This window comes from Aphelocoma coerulescens, chromosome 4A, assembly GCF_041296385.1.
Source record: "Aphelocoma coerulescens isolate FSJ_1873_10779 chromosome 4A, UR_Acoe_1.0, whole genome shotgun sequence".
In the NCBI taxonomy this organism is placed as follows: Eukaryota; Metazoa; Chordata; class Aves; order Passeriformes; family Corvidae; genus Aphelocoma; species Aphelocoma coerulescens.
The window spans coordinates 7,191,694-7,209,114 of record NC_091018.1 but is presented as its reverse complement, the minus strand read 5'-3'; the positions used below and the strand labels follow the sequence as shown (position 1 = coordinate 7,209,114).

General features: G+C 40.2%; 1 protein-coding gene across 3 annotated transcripts; it reads left to right on the top strand.

Annotated features, from left to right (window-relative positions):
• The first annotated feature begins 1,337 nt into the window (after positions 1-1,337).
• LOC138110377 (P2R1A-PPP2R2A-interacting phosphatase regulator 1) lies at positions 1,338-17,305 on the top strand. 3 transcript variants are annotated; one of them, XM_069015170.1, is made up of 11 exons: positions 1,585-1,671; positions 3,905-4,016; positions 4,928-5,006; positions 8,896-8,952; positions 11,023-11,066; positions 11,146-11,200; positions 11,624-11,716; positions 12,169-12,257; positions 12,895-12,959; positions 13,971-14,067; positions 15,176-17,305. In XM_069015170.1, the coding sequence occupies exons 2-11, from the start codon at positions 3,970-3,972 to the stop codon at positions 15,333-15,335; spliced, it is 786 nt and encodes a 261-aa protein (XP_068871271.1). In that variant the 5' UTR covers positions 1,585-1,671; positions 3,905-3,969; the 3' UTR covers positions 15,336-17,305. The 3 variants fall into 3 exon arrangements, with proteins under 3 accessions (XP_068871270.1, XP_068871269.1, XP_068871271.1); XM_069015169.1 differs by lacking the exon at positions 3,905-4,016 and having other exon boundaries at positions 1,338-1,671; positions 12,898-12,959; XM_069015168.1 differs by lacking the exon at positions 3,905-4,016 and having other exon boundaries at positions 1,338-1,671.
• Positions 17,306-17,421: the final 116 nt, after the last annotated feature.

The following is a 17,421-nucleotide window of genomic DNA, read 5'->3' as shown; positions in this document are numbered from 1 at the left end:
ATATGTGTACAAAAGAAAGTGGGGACTGTCAGGATGATCCTCAAATGGGCTGAGGAGGGTAATGAAGCAAAGGGGTGCCTGTGAGAGAGTTGTGCTGTGGAACAGAATGATAGAAATGAGGAAATCACAAGTTGTTGAGTTAGCACCATGGCAAGACGGATTAAGAAAGGAAAGAACATGTTAAACAGAGCCTTGTGAGGACACAGGTGAAGGATGGATATTCATAGTGGGGCAACAGAGACTGAAAGAATGCGATACATGGGTCCAGTGATACATAGGGACTGGTAGGCATGAAGTGGGTGGTGATGTGGGAGGTATTTGATAGTGTCAGGGAAATAGCCCTGTAGGTGAAATAAACACAGCCGCAGTTACAAAATGCCATCAGCCTTAGATAAATTAGGAAGCATGGGGCTCATGAAAAAATGTTTTAGCTCATTATAATCTACCTTCTTTCTCTGGTTATTTCTGTTCCTAAAGACTGCCTGAAACTCTCACTATAAACAGATGAAGAGATGGAGCACCTCCCTTATCAGGAAAGGCTGAGACAATTGGGATTGTTCAGCCTGGAGAAGAGAAGCTTCCAGGTCACCTAATTGTGGCCTTCTAGTACTTAAGGAAGGAAACCTACAAGAAAGATGGAGAGAGATTTACAAGGGCCTGGATTGACAGGACAAGGTGGAATGGCTTCAAATCAAAACAGAGTAGGTTTAGATTGGATATTAGGAGGAAGTCCACCCCTGTGAGGGTGGGGAGGCCCTGGCACAGGCTGTCCAGAGAAGCTGTGGCTGCCCCATCCCTGGAAGTGTCCAAGGCCAGGTTGGATGGGGCTTGGAGCAACCTGGGATAGTGGAAGGTGTCCCTGCCCATGGCAGGGAGGTGGATAAAGATGGTTTTTAAGGCCCCTTCCGATCCAAACCATTCCATGATTCTATGGTTAATGCCCTGTTAAGGTAAACCAGATTCCCCACTTCATCCCAAGAGTTAGGAGTCTCAGCACTGTCCACCAGCCGATGTGGCATTGACCTTCCAACCTATTTCACCACAACCTCCTCTAGGTGTAAACTAGGGCCACATGTAGCTATTAAAGTATTTTGAAAATGTTTGGTTTTATTCTTTATTCCTGGAGTTGTCTGGGCCTGTACAGAACCATCCGCTGTTATTTCTGCGAGCAACAACAGCTCGGTATGAACTCAGGGGCGATATTTTCGCTATTTAGCGATCACCGCTGTGGCCCTTGGCGAGACAGCCCTGGAGAACACACTTTCGACACCTAAAATCTGCCAGAGCTGTGCCCGAGCGGCCGCAGCCGGAGGCGCTGCGCCTGCGCGCTGGGCCGGGCCCGCCTGCGCTGGGGCCGGGCGGGGAGAGCGGCCGTGGGCCCGTGGCGGCTGCAGTTTCAGCAGGAGCAGCGGGGACGGGCCGCCCCCGGAGCCCCGGCATGCGGCTTCGCTCCTGCGGCCGCCCCCCCCGCTCGCGGGCTCGATAGGGCTGCGGCAGCGGCGGCCTGAGGCCGCGAATGGGCGGAGCGGGAGGAGCCGGAGCCTCTGCCGCCGCGATGGCTCAGGAGAAGATGGAGCTGGACCTGGAGCTGCCGCCGGGGAGCGCCGCGGCCCCGGGCGACGGCGGCGGCCTGAGGCGATCGAACAGCGCCCCGCTCATCCACGGGCTCAGGTGAGGGGCCCGGGGGGCTCCTGGCCCGGCCCGGCCGTGCGGGGGCTCCGGGGATGCTCCGCGGCGCCATGGGGAAAAGTGGGTTCCTGAGCGCTGTCCCAGGCGGGGAGGGATTTAGGGAACATATCAACGTGTGGAGGGGTGCGAGGAAGCCTAGGAGAGGTGCTTTGGTTTTACTGAAAAGCTTTTGTTTTCACCACGGTCTGCTGTGTGTTGCAGAGAAACACCGTCCTCAATGTCAGAGTTGTGGCTGTTCTTATACATCGAATAACAATCGCGATGATTTCTGTAATGGATCAAGTCTGAACAAAATAAATCACTGCTCTGTGTATGATTACAACAGTAAATGCTTTCCGAACAGTCAGGCAAATTTGGTAGGAAGGTCATTTCACAGGACCTTGACATAAGTTTTACATTTAGTGTAAATCAGTGTGTCAGGTGTCCAGCAATTTTTCTGGATGATACTAATTTTTGTAGTATGCATTACTGGGAGAAATACAATGTGTTGTGTAGACAGTTGTGCTTGGATATTGCCACCAGCCTATGGCAGGTCTAATTTCCAGTAGGGTTGGATGTTTGCTGGGTTTTTTCAGCTCTCTTCAGCTGACAGGACAGAAGGTGGTAGGGACAGATGAAAGCTTTCAGACAGGTAGGGTTTCTTGTACAGTTTTGTTTGGGTAAGTTTATAACCCAAAGTTCATGTCTCCTCTGGGCTGTTGATAAGTTGGGGGATGCCCCGTCTGCTACATGGTGTGGCTTCCATCCAACTGTAAGGTGGTCCATGTGCTGCTGTTAGTGGTGTGTCTGCGGTTTGGGAGAGCATATTGACAATAAATTTCATAAAATGTAGTATATTACAGGATAAGTACTTCCTGGTAGTTTGATTTTTTCCCCCGTTATCCGGTAAGGAACTGGATATCAAGTGATGAACAAATCTCGCATACCTCTTTTACCAAAATGGTTAACAGTGCCTGACAATTCAAAAGAAATACTACTTCTTGCCTATTCCATCATGATTTAATGTTAAGTGAATGTAATTGTGATTCTTTTATATAAGCACAATGAAACAACTCCCATTTTACATTTTGATGCAGTATGGAAGGGTTGTGTATGGCAGCTCTCCCCTGGGAGGTTTGTGAGCAGGTAAACTAATTGTGTAACTGAGATAAGATGTTTTTATAATCTCAGCCTTTTGTAAGTTGTAAATTGTAAAACCCTTGACTCTTAAAAAAAAACCCCAAACAAATTATTTAGTTCAGGGTTTGGGTAGGTAGAAGGGTGAGCCTGAGCTCTTGCCTTGACACTGTGAATACTCTGTGGGGTAGGTGTTCATACAAATAAAACTGAAATGCCATTGAACTAATTTGAGGTGGTTGCAGTGGTTTGCCTGTTAGTTTGGAATTTTCCACCAGAATACTGTTTTTGCAAGATTGCAGCTCTTGGCAAGAAACTTCAGTTTTTCCCAGAATGGCTTTGTTCGGTAAAGTGAAACAAAACCTCTTGCTCTTACACAGCTTGCTTTTTCTCCTGTGCCTCCTGTTTTGACTTCTTCATTAACAGATTTAGTAGGGAACTTGGAAAATGAGTTGCCGTAGATCCAGAGAACCGTTATAAGTGGAATATTTTAGATCATAGAAGTTATCTTTCACAGAACTTGTAACTCTTGTTTCTGTGCCAAATAAAATTGATTTTTAATGGGAACTGTAGTTTTCTGTGAAAAGTAGGTCTGAAATCTGACCAGTTCTGGTGTTTTTGCGTGGGAGATTAAAGGTAGGATTATTTGTAGGGTTCTTTTCTCTCCCTCTCTGCTAGTTAGAACTGAGTATTTGACTCAGACTATGGTAATGTGGGACAGAATTGTTCCGACCTGTTTTCTTGACTCAGACCCTGGATTTCAGGATGTGCTGTTTGTCTTGTGCTTGCATGCCAAGCAGTACACTTACACTGAAAAGAATTGTAGCTGTTGGCCTCAGCCAAAACTCATCTCTAAACGTCATGTCATGGATCCCTTAGATTTCTCCTGTTCCACCTCTGTCAAATGGCAGCTATTTGATCTCTCATGGGTGTGAGCTGAGTGAAACTTCTTGGAAAATTGTAAATGATGTCTGGTCCTATGTACTTGGCATTTTGGAGGAGGGTCTATACATTTTTTTTGGCAGAAACTACAGTGCTTATGCCAATTGCTGTTGGCTTTTATTTCACAGTATAAGCTTTATTTGTTTTTTATTTACAGCTACATAAAAGCTGTCTAAAACTTACGTGTCTAACTGGTGTGTTTTAAACTGGAGGATTCTGACAATGGTGTGTCATGAAAATGCAGTAGGATTGTCAGTCCTTACAACAAGGTAGTGCTGTTGATCAGGTTAGTTTTAAAGAAATTGTATTTGTGGGGGGCTTTTGTTCATCACTAGTTAGCGGCTGAAGCAAAAAGATATAATGTGAATTCTTGTAATTTGAATCTAATTACAGTCTTACATTTGGGTTTGTTCACCTGTGCAGTTCCTCACTGATTTTTGGGCATGGGGATTGTAGGTTGTGGCTCAAAATTTTTTTTCTAGTGACCATAAAATTTAGTTTATTTCTGCAATCGCAGAAATTCATTAAGTGCTGATAATTGGCTGTTGATAACACTGGTGATGACGTGACCAGAAAAACTTGCTTTAGGAATCAATAGAACTAAAGCTGCCCTGAGAAAGAAGTTCATTTGTGTCAAATAAATAATCCTATACCATTTAAATGGACATGCTGCTGTGAGGCTTTAAAAACTGGGTTTACTGTAAGTTTAATATAACCTTTCATGGAAAAATGTTCAGAAGATATTAAATGTTTGTAGTGGTAAGATTTATCAAGAGGCTGTGTTTTTAAATTTTATCTGTGGTATTGAACCTGGTTTCAGTTACTGCTTACAAGCCATTTATACATTTGTTCTGTTGAATGACATTTGAAACAATATACAAACAGCAGCCATTCCAAACATAATAAATCCCCACAGTCTAAACAATTCTTCAGTTGTTCTGAAGACACAAAATGATTAATTGAAGTCATTAATTGAAGTAGCTGGGAATTGGAGGATGAACAAGTTGATTTGCACTCTCTGTCAACAAGCTAAAAGAGTTCTTACTTACCTGTCTCTGGAGTTCTTTGTCTCGACAGGAGAGCTGTCATAGCTTATATGAAGAAACTGAGCTTATATGAAGAGGTGCTTTTTGCTAGGAAGGAAATGGCTTTTGCATTTGACAAGTGTTTCTTTTCACAGTGATACCTCACAGGTGTTCCAGGCCAGCGTCTTGCGCACCCGCAGGAACAGCACCACGGTCATGAATCGGCACAGCCTGGTAAGAAAACTCCTACACCAACCCCATCAGGTGCCAAGCAGAAGTGTGCAAACAGGAATAAACAAAATTAGATTATAGTCTCTGAAACTAATACCACATTGCTTTCAGAAACAAGGCACTAGACTGTGACATTAATATGCTGTAGCTATAATGAAATGTTACTTATAGACCATTTGGCTTGGAGAATGCTTGTATTTCATTGTGATCATAACTTTGCTTATAAAACAGATGTTCCAAGATAGAGTAAGAAAGGTAGCTTCCTAAGAAAACTAATTACATAGCTGTACTGTTGACAGTAATCAATGTCTTAAAAGATTTCTGATGATTAAGAAAAAAGTGCAGACAAATACTTCAGCAAAGGTTGCATCTGTAACAAAACCAGGATAGTTATGTACAAGAAAGATTGGTGGAAAAGCCTTTCTTCTGCTGGGATGAAAAAACTGGAAGTGTTCTGGTCAAGATTCCTTAAACAAGTCTCTTTCTTCATATTTTTAGGGAGGCAGCTTAGTGTAAATCTGTTTGTGCTTGTGGTCAGGCAAAAGGAGAGAAAAACAAAGGCAAAAGCTCAGTTTATTGTGTTTACTCCTGAAGATCCTCAATTGTTGGGCTAAAACGATGCTAATTCAGGATGCCTTGCCCAGAACTTGCTGAGAAGCAGGAGCTAATTCATTGATGGGCCTCTGCTCCTCCGCCTGCCCCTCATAAATGTTGAAGTGTCCTGAACTTAACCAGTGTTCGCATCTCATGGGATGATGTTCCTAACCCTTCCCCTCACACTAATGTTATTAAAAAGTGTCCTTTTTCACTCCCAGCTGATCAGGTGCTGACAAAATACATGAAATTTTTCCTTACACTAAAAATCAAGTGCCCCACTGACTGCTAGATCTGTGCTTTGTCTGCTTTGAAATGCTCCTTGGAGTTGGGATCTGGTTTATGGTTCTGTTGAAGATGACAGGGAGGATGGAGTTGGAAAGGATCTTAGAAGGATCTCATCCTTCTGTGGTCTTAAACCAGGATCATCCACAGATAATTATTTTGTGATAAGAATTAAATTTTCGGCATCAAGGACCCTAAGCAACCTTCCCTGGTATTCTTCCTATAGCAAATAAGTACATTTAGTTTTATGATGTTAGAGATATTCTAAGGAGCGAGATCACATCTACTTTAGTAAATTACATTTTTACATAAGAAGGTGATAAAGTGTACTTCAAAAGCCACTTCTTTGTATTTAAAAAAACGAATCGAAGTTTAACTGCAGTGTAATCTGTAAGAGGTTTAAAAGATTCAATAAAGTAACTTCTTTATTTTAGTACTACAAGTACATATTAAGTTTTATGTTTTGTTAAACTTCATGGAAAAAAAGTTGATTAGTGTTTGTCTAACCTGTGTGGTGTTCCCTGTCATGGGAACAATGAGAGTGGCTAAAATCTCTGATAACTGGAAGTCATACTCCATCCATACCATCTTCAGTGCTGTCCTGGTTCCTCAGCTGAATTCCACATTTTTTGGAGTGGCTTCTCTTCAGCTGATTTATAATGATGACTGCAAGGGCAATGGTGCTGTTTGGGTTGGGGCCTGATCTGCAGTTTTCTAGTGCTACATGTAATTGCCAAGGAAGGGTCAACCAGGACCTGCAGTTTATTTCCTTCCAGAGGATACCAGTGAGTAAATGTTTTGGTGGTTTTTTTGTTTTGTTTTGCATGGCTGGGGTTTTTGTTTTGTTGCTTAAGCAGAGCAGTTGAGTCTGTGGTTAGATGTTTAGGTGCTATTTCAGCAGAAGTTGATGTTAAATTTTTTCTGATTTTTTTTTTTTTTAAAGCCAGGTAATTTCCCTGCTGGGTTCAGTGTGGCCCGACAAGTGGCTGTGCTGGCAGGAGGCAGAGGGCACTGCAGGGCAGAGGCACTGGGGCATTCCCTGCTCACTTGGGCAGTGGCTTCTGCCAGCCTGGCACTGCCGAAACTTTACCTGCACTGGAACACAATATCTGACACACTGGAGTAGGAGGGAAGGTGTTTCTCTTCTCTGTGGTAGTCTAATAGTTCATAATGTTTTTATTAGGCTTTGTGCTTTCTTAAAACATTGGGGATTTGAGTAGCATAATTTTAATAAATGGGTTCAGTTTGTTTAGCAAGTATCCTTTGAAAGTGACAGAGGTTTCTTTTCACAAGAATTGAATCAAAGGATGTAAACAGAGCAAAAGTGAGTTTTATGCACTGACAAAGCAAGGATGATGTCTTATTGGAAACAAGATGTAGGATCCTCAGAGCTGTGTTAGTGCATCAGACCCCGCAGAGGAACACTTAATTGTCTTTTTATATTTTTTGTTTTATACTGCAAGCCACTGTTTTTGTGTGTATTCTATTAATGTCAAGCCTTAAAGTATGTGTATCACAGTCATGAAATTAGAATATAATGAGTGGAACAAATGCATTTCTACTGTGGAATGACAGAGTGAATGGGCAGGAATGCACTATTGTTCAAATCCTTTTCTCTGTGTGAGAATCAAGGTCAACTCAAGGTCTACATTGGCTGGTGCAGCTTGGAGGAATTTTTATTAGGTGCACAGGATTTTTGGGAACCCAGTATAATAGTAAAGCTGACCTAAACTGGACTTTAAAAGTAGCAAATCAAGATATTATAGCTGTTAGACTTTAGTACTATATACTACGATGACTGAATTCTGGCACAAATGTTAGTCATCCCCTGTGTGAGCCTGATAGGCTGAATTCTTTTGTGAGAAGAAGGGTGTGATGTCTTCGTGTTTGTTTTTTTATAAGGAGGGTTCTGGATGTATGAAGCATTAATAGTCTATGTTAACTTACCCTGTCAGGCAGCAAAATCTTTGTATTCTCCGTGGCACTGATTAGAGGATGGTGCAGTAACAGTTAAGTGAATGTTTGTTACTTCTCCAGCTTCAATCTTCTGATGATTTGTGAAGCAGATGAAGCCTTATAATGAATGAAGTACAAAAACACCTTTAATAATGCAAACCTTACTTGCTGAACACATCCATTTTAAAAAGACACTTTATTTTTTGGAGCGATTGTCATCTTACAGAGAAGTTAAACCTCTTTTCAAGGCTTCAGCTTAGAATTTTTCTTCCCTGAATGGCTATGACATAAATCAACTGAGGGTTAACCGTATGAGAGATGGGAAATGTATGAAAGAAAATTATATTTTGAGAAAATAATCACTTTAAATTATTTGGGTTTGGGTGTGCAGTTTTAGATTATAGCATTCCAGTGAGATCTTGGTGCAAATCTGTCAACATTAACAGAAGACCATTTTTAGTGGCGTCTTCTCTGATTTCACCCAAATTGGTGAAGTGCTTGAGAAACCATAAAGGAAGTGTTTAACTCTTTGTTAGCCTTCTAATAGCTGATTTTTTTCACCTGTCAAAGTACTCATTTATAGGCAGACAACAACCCGGGAACCTTTTTATGCAATGTGTTGTTTTGGCTTTGTATTTTTAAAGGATCTATTGGGGAGCTTTCTGGATCACTTAAATGAAAATAAATATTCTGAATCCCATAAAGGAAAATATTTATGTCAACGTATATATACTAGGGCTGTGTGCTAGTGTGCAAGTGAAAAGCAGCTCCATTCTGTGGGGAAGGCTGTCAGTTCTAGTTGCCTGGAAATGGAATGGAAGCTAGACTGATACCAATTAGCATCTGTGAGGTTACAAAGCAGTATAATGGGGAAATACATCTTAACATGTTCTTGCAAGTAAGTGATGTAGTTTATATATACACTGAGAATGTTATAAATGATTTTTTTTAATTACTTTTTTTTTTAGTTTGGGGCAGCACTACTTTACTAACATTCCTGTGGCACCTTTCCCTCCCTTCTGCTGTACTTTCAATAGTATGTGACTTTGTTTTGCAGTTTGTGCCATCATCTCCTATCCGTATTCCTAGCAGCCGTCTTCATCAAATCAAACAAGTAAGCACAGATTCTTCTAAATGAGTTTTTTATAGGTGTCTGGGTTTTTTTGCAGTTGATATGTGATGTCCTTCAACTGGCTGTAGATTTTATTTTCAAACTGCCTGCCCAGTTCCACATTTCATGAAGCAAAATGCATCTTACAGCAAGGAGAAGATTTAACCAGAGAGAGGATTCTTAAAATGGACATTTTAGAAAGGAAACCTTTAATGTAAACCCTTAGGGTTAAATTTCACCAAGTTTTTGGCAGCAATGCCAGCATAAATATTCGGGGCCAATAACAAAGTGTTCTTTAACTTGTGTTGGCACAAGACTTTTGAGCAGCTAGAAAATGAGCAGGATAAGGAAGCACTGTGGCTGAAAAATAGTCTGTACTCTTCTGGCTGGGCTATTTTTCATCTGTATAATTTTCTTATCCAGATCCCTGTACTTGTGCTGTCACAGCACGAATGGAGGGGGAAGGGCACCAGAGCAAACACTTGGAAAGGGGGGTAGTGTGGGGAATATCTGAGCAGGCTCAAATAGCTCTGCTCCCAGCCAGCACACCACAGGCTGAAGACTTTAAAATCAACAAGCTCAAACTCTTGTGTCTCCTTCATTTTGTATCTCCACTTTTTGACAGTAGAATAGTTATAAAATTAGCTTGAAGATGCTTAATTTTTTTTAAATTTTGTTTTTTCACTGGCTAGTTGTCAATGGATAGGCTTGATTTTTAAAGGGTCAAAAGTTAAGAAAATGATTCAATGCTTAAGACAGCATTTTTAGGGTGTGTTGCCTGAGTGGTGGAAGGCACTTGTGCTTCCCACCTCGGTTATTTCAGGTAGTTGCACAGTAAACCTGAAGAAAATAACTGCTTGCTTTCATTATGTAAATAATCTACTGGCTTAAATAGACTCTGAAGTGCTCGGGTCAGTTGTACAGCTCTTTTCATCAATACAAAAAGTCTTAGGAATAACGTGTAATCATAAATTAACAGAATCATAGCAGAATCATAAATTAGTTTGTGTTGAAAGGGATCTTTAAAGGTCATCTGGTCCAACCCCGCTGCAAGTGAGCAGGGAGATATAATGAAAAATATGCTGAGAGCAAAGGAATGAACTATTATGGCTCCGCTCTATTACATGAAGTAAAATTTGATGATTCAGTCTTCTGGAAAATGCTTCTGCATTCATGGTTTTGCCATCCGTTTATTAAAGCAAAAAGTGTAACTTCCTAATTTGTGTTTGAGCATTAGATTCACTAGTTGGAATTAATTCCATGTTCTGTGTACTCACTGAGAACCTGTGTGATTTATTTCTGATCTCTTTCAAATCTGAGCAAATTATCACACAGGTGAAGTAGGTTAGACTCTTCCTACTTATGATGAGGATTGTGAAGATGTTTAGTTGAACTTTTACTCTTGAATTAGGGAATCTACTCATTCACTGAACAGACTGGGTCGCATTCAGGTGAATGGTATCTGCCTAAGAACAGATTGAGTCATGTTTGTACTTGGTGTTAATGTTTAGTTTAATTTTACATATTTGATCCATTTTAATAATACTTTATGGAGTTTTTTTTAGAAAAAAACCTCACTGAATCCTGAATTCATTGTGTGCAATGCAGTGTATTCCAAGTGAGATGCTGACAAGTGTCTAGTTAGTCACTAATCCATAGAGTAAGGTAAGAATCCAGTCGTGTTTTTGAGGTTTATCTGTACTAGTGCCCCCTTTGTAAAATGATATTACTCAAGACTGCATGAAGACGCTCTGGCGTGTGCAGAATTTCTGGTTCATACTATCATTATTCAGTTTTGTAGCTACCTCTTGGTTAGTAATGAAAATAAGGCTGTTTGGGAAACAACCAGCTCACATAAGCACTTCTTACTTGATGGTCTCTCTTGCTACATCTCTTTCTCATCCTCTCCTCCTTGCTCCTTCTCATGGAGTGAGAACTTGAGGTTGTTGTTGCTTAACCGAGTTGATTTATATTTTCCACATGCCAAAGTAAAGTGAAACCACAGCTTTTCTGATTTGCTGGAACAAAGTGCTTTTTTTTTTGACCTTACTGCTTCATGTGTTAATCTTTTAGGAAGAAGGAATGAATTTGCTGAACAGGGAAACCGTTCGTGAAAGGTGAGCACTAAGGCAAAGTAGAACAGTCACTGCAGCTGTCTATGGGCCCGGGACAATACATTTCTTTTTTTCTTTATAGAGAAGTGCAAGTAGCAATGCAGATGAGCCACTCATGGGAGGAGAGCTTGAGCCTGGTAATGCATTCATGCTTTGTGTTTCTATCATCAGTATCAGGACACTAGAGACTCTCTCATGTCAACATTTCCTTTGGTAGTTTGACCTACAGTTAAGGTGTTAGTATAACACTGCTTTTGATCAGCAATTTTTCACACTAAAAAGGCATAGAATTATCAGTTGTTCAAGGTACATGTGGATTCCTTGGGATGCTATGTCAAAAGGAAATTGCATGGATGTCTGCCTGTTCAAATTTTCTTCCATGTTCTGATACTCTCCATGTAATGTTTATGGGGTTTTTTTTTTGTTGTTAAACATAAGCTCATAAATGGCTGCCTAAAAATTGTTGATATGATGGAGGATAACTTTGGAATTTCACACCAAACAGTCCTTTTCTTGTTAAGGTACCTGCTCGTAAGATTAACTGTGTGTACTGTTTACAGAGTGACAATGATTTTGAAAAATCACTATCACCAAAGCAAGTAGACTTTGTTCCAGTTTCACCAGCTCCTTCACCTACACGAGGAATAGGGAAGGTGAGCAAAATGTGATAATGATGGTTTTATCTTAAGTAGAGCTAAATAAATTCAACCAAATTAGTAGCAAAAGATTCAGCCACCTGCTCCTTTCTACCTCAGCTGCAAACAAGAAACTAGAGAGTAAATAAAACCCCCTAAAACCCCAAACCAGAAAATACCAGCTGCTCATCTTGTGGGTGTGAATTTCTGTGGAGTGTTCAGCTGTTGTGCTGTGGTTAATAAAAAACAAATAAGTCTGTTTAACCAGAGTACAGTGAAATAAATCTGCATGAAAATGGAATCTGTCCAATTTTAATTTTTTTTTCTCAGTAGCAAAAAGTGATGTCTCAGTATACCCAGTGACTGCTTGCTGAAACTAATACTGGGTTGTTTCTCTGCAGTAAAGCGTCAATTGTTACCACATGGGAATGATACAGTATTTATAATAACACAAACTCTTTTCCTCTCAGCAATGTTTCTCACCATCTTTGCAAAGTCTGGTGAGCAGCAGTGGGTTGCCTCCAAGTCCCAGCCCAAGTCCAACAAGGAGATTTTCAAGGTAAGTCACCAGATCATATCAATGATAGAAAATTGGCATAGCTTGTTCACAGTAGGCATTTGAAATACCAGAATTTGTTATATCCATAATTGATTTCTGAGCACAAACACAACTTCATATACTCATGTAGACTTTAGATGGTGGTGTAAAACATTTGTCAAAATCCTCATGTCATAACATTGGGAAATGGGCTGCATTGTGGCATCTGTGTTCCCAGTGCAGTCTCTATATTGCTCTCATTCACATCTTTAGTAATTGAATTCTGAGGGGAAGAAAACACAAACAGATTTAGGGTTTGTTACTCCTTTGAGTGATGTGGGCATACCATTAAAGTTTACTAGGCCCTCACAGTTCAGCAAAGCACTGCCTGTCAACTGAGATGTAGTCAGTGTCTGGATGTGAGCTTTTAGACTGCCCCAGTTGTGAAATAATGTAATTAAACTTTTCCTGCTCAGTTCTGTGCTTCCTGGCCTATCTTCAGAGGGAAAAAAAAGAGGACTTCTTTTGGATAAGCTGTTTTAATGCCTATTTTCTTAGTGGTTTCTACCCAGTAGTTTGTTCTCTGAGTATTTTTTGATTCTTTTTTCAACTTTTCTCTTTTAATGGTGATCTCAGTGCAGCATTTGTCTTCTTTTAGCAGGAGAAGCCAGAGCCCAATTAACTGCATTAGACCAAGTGTTCTTGGATCAATCAAAAGAAAAGGTACAGTATTTAGGGTTGGCTAATACAATAGGCCAGCTTGTTAGTCATATAGTAATTCATATAGCTTTCTTCATAATTCTGTCCAGTTGGCTCATACTTCAAAAAGTGACTAGAAATAGAACGTACTGCACATAATAAAACAGACAAATAAATTAGATTTTACTATTCCATAAAGCTTTTAATTCTATAATGCTAATAATTGTTTTGTTCTAATTCCTCCCCATTGCTGTGGTCATATAGATGTAATAAAAAATGTGATGTAACCTGCTTAACAAAACAATAAATACAACTATTGGTATATTTAACTTAAACAGAAAACTTTGAAAGTCCTGGTTGACTGAAGCACACAGGTACTGTACATTTAAAATAACTCTTCAAAACCCAAAGCTGATGCCCAGGCCTGGTAGGCACCTTACAGCTTAATTAGGAAATGTTTCTCTGTCTTTCTGCATTTTTCTTCAAGTTTAACTTCTGGCAATTTTATTGCACCTATTTTTATATCTTCAAGCTTCACCTTTATTACAGAACACCTCTGGCTCTAAAACAACTTTTAAAACACTTTCATCTGAGTTCTGCCATAGCTTATTTAAGCATATATCTATCCTCTTTTGTTGTAGAGTGTTTGGAAATCTAAGTCAATGGAAAAGTTTTGTGATAATCCTGGAGCTTGTTCTTTTTCCTTATTTTCAGCTTCTCTGCTCTTGTGGAGCTGGTCAGTGAACTGATAGCTGGATAAACTGAAACAAAAGGATTATTCTTCACTACTGAAGAATAAATATCTGATATCTAAGCCTTAGTTAATAACTCACTAAACTGTACTGGAGCTTGGACAAAATGGTTCCAGGAAATAGACAGCCTTTAAAATTTCAGCATCTAAATTCTATGCTCTACAAATGGAGTAGTCTGTTATAAGTTTGAACCTCTATTCTGTTCGCTCTGTAGAAGTACTTTGAAAGTAGATTTTAGTTTAAATGAGTAGTAATTTTTATCACTCATTATCTCTTCCCAAAGGTGTGACAGAGATGGAAGATCATCCAAAAAGATTATTCCAGGGATCCACCAACATGCTAACCCCTGAGGCTGCACATCAGGTGGACCTTGGAGCATGGTAAATGCTGTGCTGTTTATTGTCCCTTTCAGCAGAAGCATTACAAATATTTTATTTTTCTAGCAGTGATTATGCTTGAAGTTTATTGTGCTTGCTTTTGTCTTTTTTTAATAGAGATATCTCGTAATGCTACAGCATTGAAATTATCACGGTAAATGGGCAGCAATGTTCACTACAATTCTGCAGTTTCTAGGCCTGACTGATAACAGTTGAGCATGTTTAGGAAAAGACACCTCATGGATGCTAGCTTTTGGAGTCTGATTCAAATTGCAATCAAATATGAATGCTGATGCTTTTGGGCTGAATTGGGTTTTGCTTTTTTGCCCTTGGTCTTAGTCACAGAGGAACATGAGTCTGTCAGAGGAACTGGGAGGAGATAAAAAGTACTTCGTTAAAAATTGTAGTGATTGGTAATAGCAAGGGAGTTTGATCTAGTGTTTTAGTCAAAAGGTTAATCATACATAGGATGCGCCCACACAACTGTCAAGGGTTGTTCACGGTATTTCTGTCTTTTTGCTGTTCACTGATGTACAAGTCATGCACAAGATTTGAGTAGCAATAGCAAAATAAATGTTTTAAAGGTACTTTAAAAACGTATCTTTTTTGCACACCCTGTTTACAGTAGGGATAGCAGTTTGGGTTCATTTGCTGCATCTTGCTGTAGGAGATGGTAATTTAAAGAAAAATCACTTTGCTGCTATCAGTGATGATAGATCAGCTGTCATGAATTTGTGTCCTGTGAAATATGTAGTACAATGGAGGATGGACAATTTATCATTGGCTCTCCTGGCAAAAAGGCCTCTGGCTGTTATGCTGGCCCAGGGCTTTGAGGATGGAGTAAAGCTGGCAGTGGATTGCTCGGCCTGGGACTTCTGATCTGTGCCCCATATTTGGGTGAGCAAAAGGGGAAATGGGCAGAGTGTCCTGTGTGTGTCTGGAAGTGACTGCAAGGTATGTAGCTGCAGGTGTATTTCAGATCACAGGGCTTGCTGCTCCTTCAGAGATGCCCATGTGTTTAGAATGGCTTTGTGATGATTTGGGCTGGTTTTGGCCGCTTAACCTGAGCCAGTGCCTCATTTCTCACTCCCTGGTGTCGCTCTGTTTTCAGTCTGTCCTCACATGCCCTGGATGACAACAGGAGCAGTGCAGGCTCCTCCTGTGACTCTCCAGCTGAAGTTGGCACCAGCACAGACTCTCCAGTGTCGCTCTCTGACTCCAGATCCCCATTTTTACCTGTTGATCTCACAGCCAAGTTGCCGATGGATTGAGAAGCAGGAATCTGCTGATGGACACCGGGAAACAGGCGGGATATTGCCCAGACTTTCTGTTGTGTGTAACCCATTCTGTTCCTCATAGGAACTTCCAGCAATGTCATTACTTCTAGAAAACTTCCAGAATAGTTCCTTGAGGAGGAATTCACCTTTCTAGTGATTTATATGACATTTACTACAATACAGAAGCATTTGGGCTGCAGACATGTTGGATGCTCACATCAGTCAGCAGCTGCTGGTTTGCAATGGATGTGATCTCCTTGCCGTGAGTTACAAACACTGTAAATGTGTCCTGCTTGTGGAAGACTTGTCTTGCCAGCAGCCAGTGTCCTCCCTGCCTGTGGAGGAGCAGATAACTCACATTTGTCCTCAGCCTAAAACCAATGAAGCAGCTTACTACTTGTTTATATTCCCAGAGTGTTAGATATTTATATTTTTTTTTCCTTCATATGAAAGGGAGAATATTGCAGGGGGGAATTACTATTATTATTATTATTGTTATTGTGTTCTATTATGATTGGCTCTTAATCAATTCTGTGTTCCTTTGAATCTCAGAAAAGAACAAATTGGTGAATTGTCAAATTTATATGTTGGATTTTATTCATGATCGTGACTGCTGTTGGGACTAAATCTGAATTAGGTGTGGAAACATTATTCTGGGGTTTTGTATCTGGGGTTTATTTCTTTTTATTCCCCATTTAGATGATGTATTGGAGTGGTAAATGCTCTGTTAAAGGTCTTTTAATAGGGAAAAATAGTGACAATATTTGGAACAATAAATTAAATCCTGAGATTTTAGTATTTAGTACTTCGGGAATGCATTATTTTAACAGTCAGTATTTGTCCTCATATATGACAGATATAGTGAGGAATCTTGAATGCCTTTTTACAGGCTGAGGCCATCAAACATACTTAATCTGTGTTTAATTTCCTGATGTTGCTTCCTCAAGCAATGACATCAAGTCATTTCTGCTGTTGAAAACTTCAGATGCTGATTGAAAGCCTGGAATCTGGTAATCTGAGACATTTGAAGAAGTCAGTGTGTTGAGGCATCCTGATCTCAACTCTGAAATTCCCCAACCAGGAGGAAGAATTTGCAGACCCACCTCCTACGGACAGCTGTCTGGGATTTTGCAGTGACACCCTCACTGGAGTTGTGCAGCTGAACTCCTCCAGCTGAGTCCCTCTTTGTACATGTCTGTGCATCTGTGCTATGTGGTTTCAAACCTTCTCTCCATAGAGGTTAATAATGAAGCAAAATGTTTTATTTTTAAACGCTGAATCTTTGTAGCGTGTCATAAAGCAAGAAAAGTATGGGAACTTCCTTAAGAAAATCCTGCCCTGAACTCTGCTGTGAAAGATTCACACAGATGAAGCTTTGACTGACAGCAGCCATCAAAATGAGAAAGGGATTACTTGGAGTGCAAAGACCTGGTGACATGAGGGCCGGTGACCCATTTCTGTGTGTCCTTATTGTAAAGAGAAAATAGAATGTATTTAATAGTCTGACTCTGTTCTAGTTAAGATATGACATGGTTTACTTCTGGTATCATTCCTCTTAAATTATTGTAAGAATCACCCTGCTGGTTGCAGTCCCTCGCTGAGTCCAGCTGCCCTTTGTCCCTGAGCAGATGCACACGGGAGTGCTGGGCTCTGTTTGCTCTCTCTCTGCTGAGGCAAAGTTTGGGTTTGCAGTTTCGGGTTTGTGCCAAAGAGTTACTGTGCTTTCACACTTCTGTGGTGAGAGCAAGACTCTTTTTTAAAAAAATATTGCTTATTTCTTAAGAGTGAACCTCCTGGTGTCTCTTCCAGTCTTTGTTAGAAGACACATCAGTATAGGGGGGTTTAATAGCTGAGTGTGGGTCAACTTGTCTCTTTTCTGTTGAATATTTAATGCTATTTTTCAAATAAGTGCCAATAAATGGAAAAATAAATGTGTTTTGCTGTTTTTGCACTTTTTTAGATAACCATATTCTTGTTTTCATCTGGGATTAAATGCTTTCTTTTAAAATCAGAATATTTATTGTAATTTACTTCTACCCAGTCTAGTTAACATATTCTAGCTAACGTAAAGTAGGTATTA

Excerpts from the sequence above, each read along its gene's own strand:
- LOC138110377 (XM_069015168.1), top strand. The coding sequence starts at position 1,517 with ATGGGCGGAGCGGGAGGAGCCGGAGCCTCTGCCGCCGCGATGGCTCAG. Across the intron at positions 8,953-11,022 it reads GTCTTCATCAAATCAAACAA|GAAGAAGGAATGAATTTGCT; the intron begins GTAAGCACAGAT and ends TTAATCTTTTAG. Across the intron at positions 12,960-13,970 it reads TGGATCAATCAAAAGAAAAG|GTGTGACAGAGATGGAAGAT; the intron begins GTACAGTATTTA and ends CTCTTCCCAAAG.